Here is a 4,570-nt window from a genome sequence, read left to right on the forward strand (position 1 = left end):
TACAGATACCGACTAGGGCTGGGTGGTATGGCCTAAAATTGACATCACAGTACAAGTTAAAATGTGGACGGTAACAGTATATATCACGGTATGTTCATTTTTCTTAAAATTTCAATATAAGTGCTTCTGAAGGGGTAAAGCTTAGCTATGGGAACTGCGTGGCAGCTATTACTGTACTCTTAACTGTATTACTAAAACATATTTCACATGGTACAGAAGTATTTTAAGAACACAGAAGTACACAGTGATGGCAGGTGTTATGTTGGTCCACTGCTGACTTTGGAAAATGCCTTGAATAATCGATAGATTAATCCACAGAAAAATAGTTGTTAATTGTAGCCCTAGCAGCAATTACATAGTGATACTTAAGAAATACCTTTGTTGTAACGGATTGAAATGTTTTAGAAATCAAAGAGGTAAATTCATAAAAGTAAAACAATGACGTGCTGGTTTAAAATATTGACGTCAATGCAGTTTCAACTGTGACGTGATCGATTACATCGACTAATTGCAGCAGCCCAACTGTCTAGGCTTCCACATAGTGAAACACCTCACGAATTTCACCCTACCACTTTTCGCTGTGGGGGCGTGATTGCGAAGACAGCAATCAAGTTGTTTGGCTATCCTGTTAGTAGCAGTTAAGTTTGAATGCTTAAATGAAGGTCTACAGTGGTCTATTTGGTCCGACCAGAGCCACTGAGAGAATTTTTTCTACTGCTCTGGCCCCGACTATGTTCACGTGACATGTAAACAACCCGTGTTGATGTAGACACAAATGATACATACATTACATTAAACGAGTGCAAGCTTAAATATAAATTACACTTTGGATACGGCACAGCAGATTTAATTCCTTACAGTAATATCAGCATGGTTATAATGGTTATAGGAGTGTGATTAATTCGCTTCACACAGGTCAGACTGAAAATTGCACAGCCTAAATGGATGAACTTGCAAAAACTTGATCTGCTGAGAAATTAGAATTTAACTTTACATGCTACAGTTAATTTGTTTAGATAGATGCTGAAAAATCTGGAATAGACTGAGATGAAGACATTTGAAACAATCATGACTCATTTTAAAAAATGACTGTATAAAGGCTTATGGAATTTTCATAATAAAAGCACAAAGGTCCAGAACTGATTATTTATTGAATAAAGCTGCTACAGGAATTAGCACAATATATATGAGGATATGTAGCAAGGCAAGTAGGAAGCTGAACGAATCTCATTTGACTCCAGTAACAGTGGTTCAAAAGAGCTAAATGGGGGCTTTTTTGTGGAGTTGATATGTCAGGGGCAAAACTATTATTGAAAACGACAAAAAAGGCAAACATTTTCACTTCCACCACAAATCCCTTTGAAGATAATGTCCTTAATATTGTCTGCTTGAGAAATGTCTATATCTTTATATTCAATTTTTATGAGGTAAAATAGGCTACTCCCCATTGAAATAGGCCTGTTAGGAATCAGTGTGTAATCGTCTAGTCTTGTTACACTGTCTGGCATCAAACACAGCTGAAACCACCTTTGGAAGACCAAACAAGGTATGATGTTTTAAAACAAGGAAAAACTTTTCATCTCTCAGTCCATAAATTAGTGGACTGAGACAGCGTGGAACAATAATAAAGACAACAAAATTGGCATATCTTACATCAACAAACAGCATAAAATCAATCTGCAAAACTGCTAATTCCACATATGGGGTTAAAAGCTGAACCAAACAGAGGAAGAGCTGAAAGGCATGAAGAGCCACTGTTCTGAGACTCTTGTATGTTGATTTCTTATTGTCTGAAGAAGCAGCCCTTGCAGCCATCAGAATTTTAATATAGGTGAACACAATGATGACAAACATGCAGAAAAAATATATCTGTAGAAGAACTGCTCTTAATTGAGCCTGCCAGGCAAATGTTAGGAGCACATCTACAGTGCACATTACATAAGACAGTAGTATGTGAGATGGGTTGACAGCTAGAAATCCAAAAATGCCTATAAGGGACGTCATAGAACTGACAGTCCAGATGATCAGAATACCAATTTTTCTGTTTCTGGAGTTGGAGATGTCAGCATGTCTCAGTGGCATGCAGATGGCTACATAGCGCTCTAGGCACATGGCCACCAGTGTCAAAGGAGTACAATCATTAAGCCAGTTCATAAGCGTACAAAGTATACAACATGGAATCATTGGAATAGGGTACTCGTAATAAATCCCAAGTAAAGCCAAGTCACATGTCACCAGAAGGCCAGAATCACTGAAAAGTGTCAGTGCAAACAAAATATATCGAGTATCCTCTCTGAAAACGTCCTTTTTTAAGAAGGTAAAAATCATCAGAGAATTCACATACAGGAAAATCCCAACCAGTACCTGCGCAAACAGTACTCTTTCACTATGAGGTCTGATGTAAAATCCAGAATCAGTGCTCACATTGCTATTATTAACTGTGCTCATTATTTTTCTTTTAAGTTATAGTTTTTACATTTTAAAGTAAGAAACTAAACTAGAAAATGTACTGTAGTGAATAAAAACCATAGAAAAAAAAAAGTTATTTTGTTGATAATTTAAACTAGGTTGTAAGTAAAGATATGCATATCCCTACTCTGAGTTATTCTGCTGCGACTTCTGTAAAACGGTGCTCATTTATTTATACTGTTTTGAAAGATTTTAATGTGGGTGGACTTAAATTTTAGTGTTGTTGTTCCCGTGTAGCAACAGTTGCTATCATCTGGCCTGCTAAAAAAAAAGTGAGACTGTGCCTATGTTGGTAAAGGGGAATTGACAATTGCTCATAAATGACACCTCCTTTGTTAATTACGATGTGATTCAAAAATGAAAACATCTCTGTCAGTGAACTTGCTGCCTCATTAATAGCCCTCTTAGAGCACAGTGTGAACAAAAGACATATGTTGTATAGGTTGCATATATAATTTGTACAGGTCAGTGTTCTTCCTACTAGCCTCTAGGCCTGCTGCACCTCCGCCGGAGTCCACTTTGTTAGCTGCAGGGTTATCAGCCAGAGACCACTGCTAATAGATGTTTTGCACCTTGTACTGGAACATGTCCTGGTGGTGGTTTAATGAACAGGAATGTCTCCCTGACACCCCCTGCAGATAACCTTCTTCAGGAGTTGCTTGCTCCCCCTGCCTTGTCCCGTCTTCTCAACCAAAGCCAGAGGTTTGCCTTCGCCACCTCCTCTGATACTTCCCTGGTTGTCGTGTGCAGTCTGGCTCCCTGTAGCTCTGGGTCCTTGGGCAGATGTGTGAATGAGTCTTCAGCAAAGCCTCTAGCACTCACCTCCACAGGGTAGAGCCTCATGCTCCATCCACCTTCCCTTCAGTCCGCGACCAGGTCCACATCCCATTGCAATTTCTACTTCCAGCTGCTACCAGCCAGTGGTGAATGTTTGCAGTGCGAAGCACATGTGCATCTCCTGGAAGTAGCTCATAACCATGGCCTTGATGTTGTCTGGGATGTAGAAGAAGTCTGTGGCAATGAGCTGGTGTGGTACTGACCCACACGGATTGGCCAGGTTTAGCCCTATAACGTGCAGATCTTTTTTCTTCCTCTTAGCAGACTGGATCTGTTCCCAATTCAGTGAGGCATGCTCCACGCAGCCTGGGAAACCTGGGACCGCGGCCCTCTGGCAGCTGGTGTCGATATAGCTGTTCTCCATTAAGTAAGTGGTCATCCTTTTTGCCATCACAGAGAACAAAATCTTCCCCTCAGCATTAAGTAGGGTTGTGCTCCTGAACTGGTCGAAGGTCTTGGAGTTTGGGTCTTTGGGAATAGAGACCGCCACTGTCCCACACTCAGATGGGATGCTCAGCTTGGTCCAGGCAATTCTCATTAGGGTCTGTAGGAGCTTCAGCACTCTTGGGCAGTCCTTATCTTAACTTGTACAATATGCCATTTGGTCCTGATGCTGATGTTGATCTTGCCCACAGGATCATCTGCCTGACTTTGCTGAGTTTGGGGGGTGACGCGTCAAACATGGCCGATGGTTCTGTAGGCTTAAGCATGTAACCCGGTGGGCCCAGAGGCTTGTTCCTTGCAGGGTCACTGTATTGAGCGCAGATGTGTTCCTCTAGCTCTTATTTGGGGACCTCCAACATTCCACTGGCTTTCTGCTCAAGGAGCCCATGTGCGTATCGGAATAGATCCCTGAAGAAGTTTGCTTTCTCCTTCTCTGTCCTTTTCCTCTGAAAGTTAGCAAGCCTTACTCTGATCTCATTCCAGAACACTTTCACACCTTCTTTTTCTGACTCCTCCACTTTCCTCCAGTGCTCAGGTGTTCATCCAACTTTCTCCACTCCTCAGCTTCGTTGGACTTTGGCCTCTTGATACTGTTGCTTCGTCCTGGGCTCTTCAGGCCTCTGGCCTTTTGGTTTCACTCCACTCTTGAGTCGCTTGGGGGTGATACTGGGTTCACACCTTGGGGATCATCCCTTTCTTCCCCCTCCCTCCTCTCTTCCTGCCCTGCCTCAGCAACATTGGGCCTGAGGGCACTGTGGTTTTCAACCTGGCCTTGGATCCCATTTGTCTGACCTGCCTTTTCCTGAGCAGTGCAAGGTTG

At 42.1% G+C, this 4,570-nt stretch overlaps 1 protein-coding gene across 1 annotated transcript; it reads right to left on the reverse strand.

Moving 5' to 3' along the window:
- Positions 1-1,461: 1,461 nt before the first annotated feature.
- On the reverse strand, positions 1,462-2,448 carry LOC115815100 (odorant receptor 131-2-like). The gene has a single exon (XM_030778066.1). It carries the CDS (start codon positions 2,446-2,448, stop codon positions 1,462-1,464), a length of 987 nt encoding a protein of 328 aa, XP_030633926.1.
- Between the last annotated feature and the right edge of the window lie 2,122 nt (positions 2,449-4,570).

The sequence above is a fragment of the Chanos chanos genome, chromosome 6, assembly GCF_902362185.1.
Source record: "Chanos chanos chromosome 6, fChaCha1.1, whole genome shotgun sequence".
In the NCBI taxonomy this organism is placed as follows: Eukaryota; Metazoa; Chordata; class Actinopteri; order Gonorynchiformes; family Chanidae; genus Chanos; species Chanos chanos.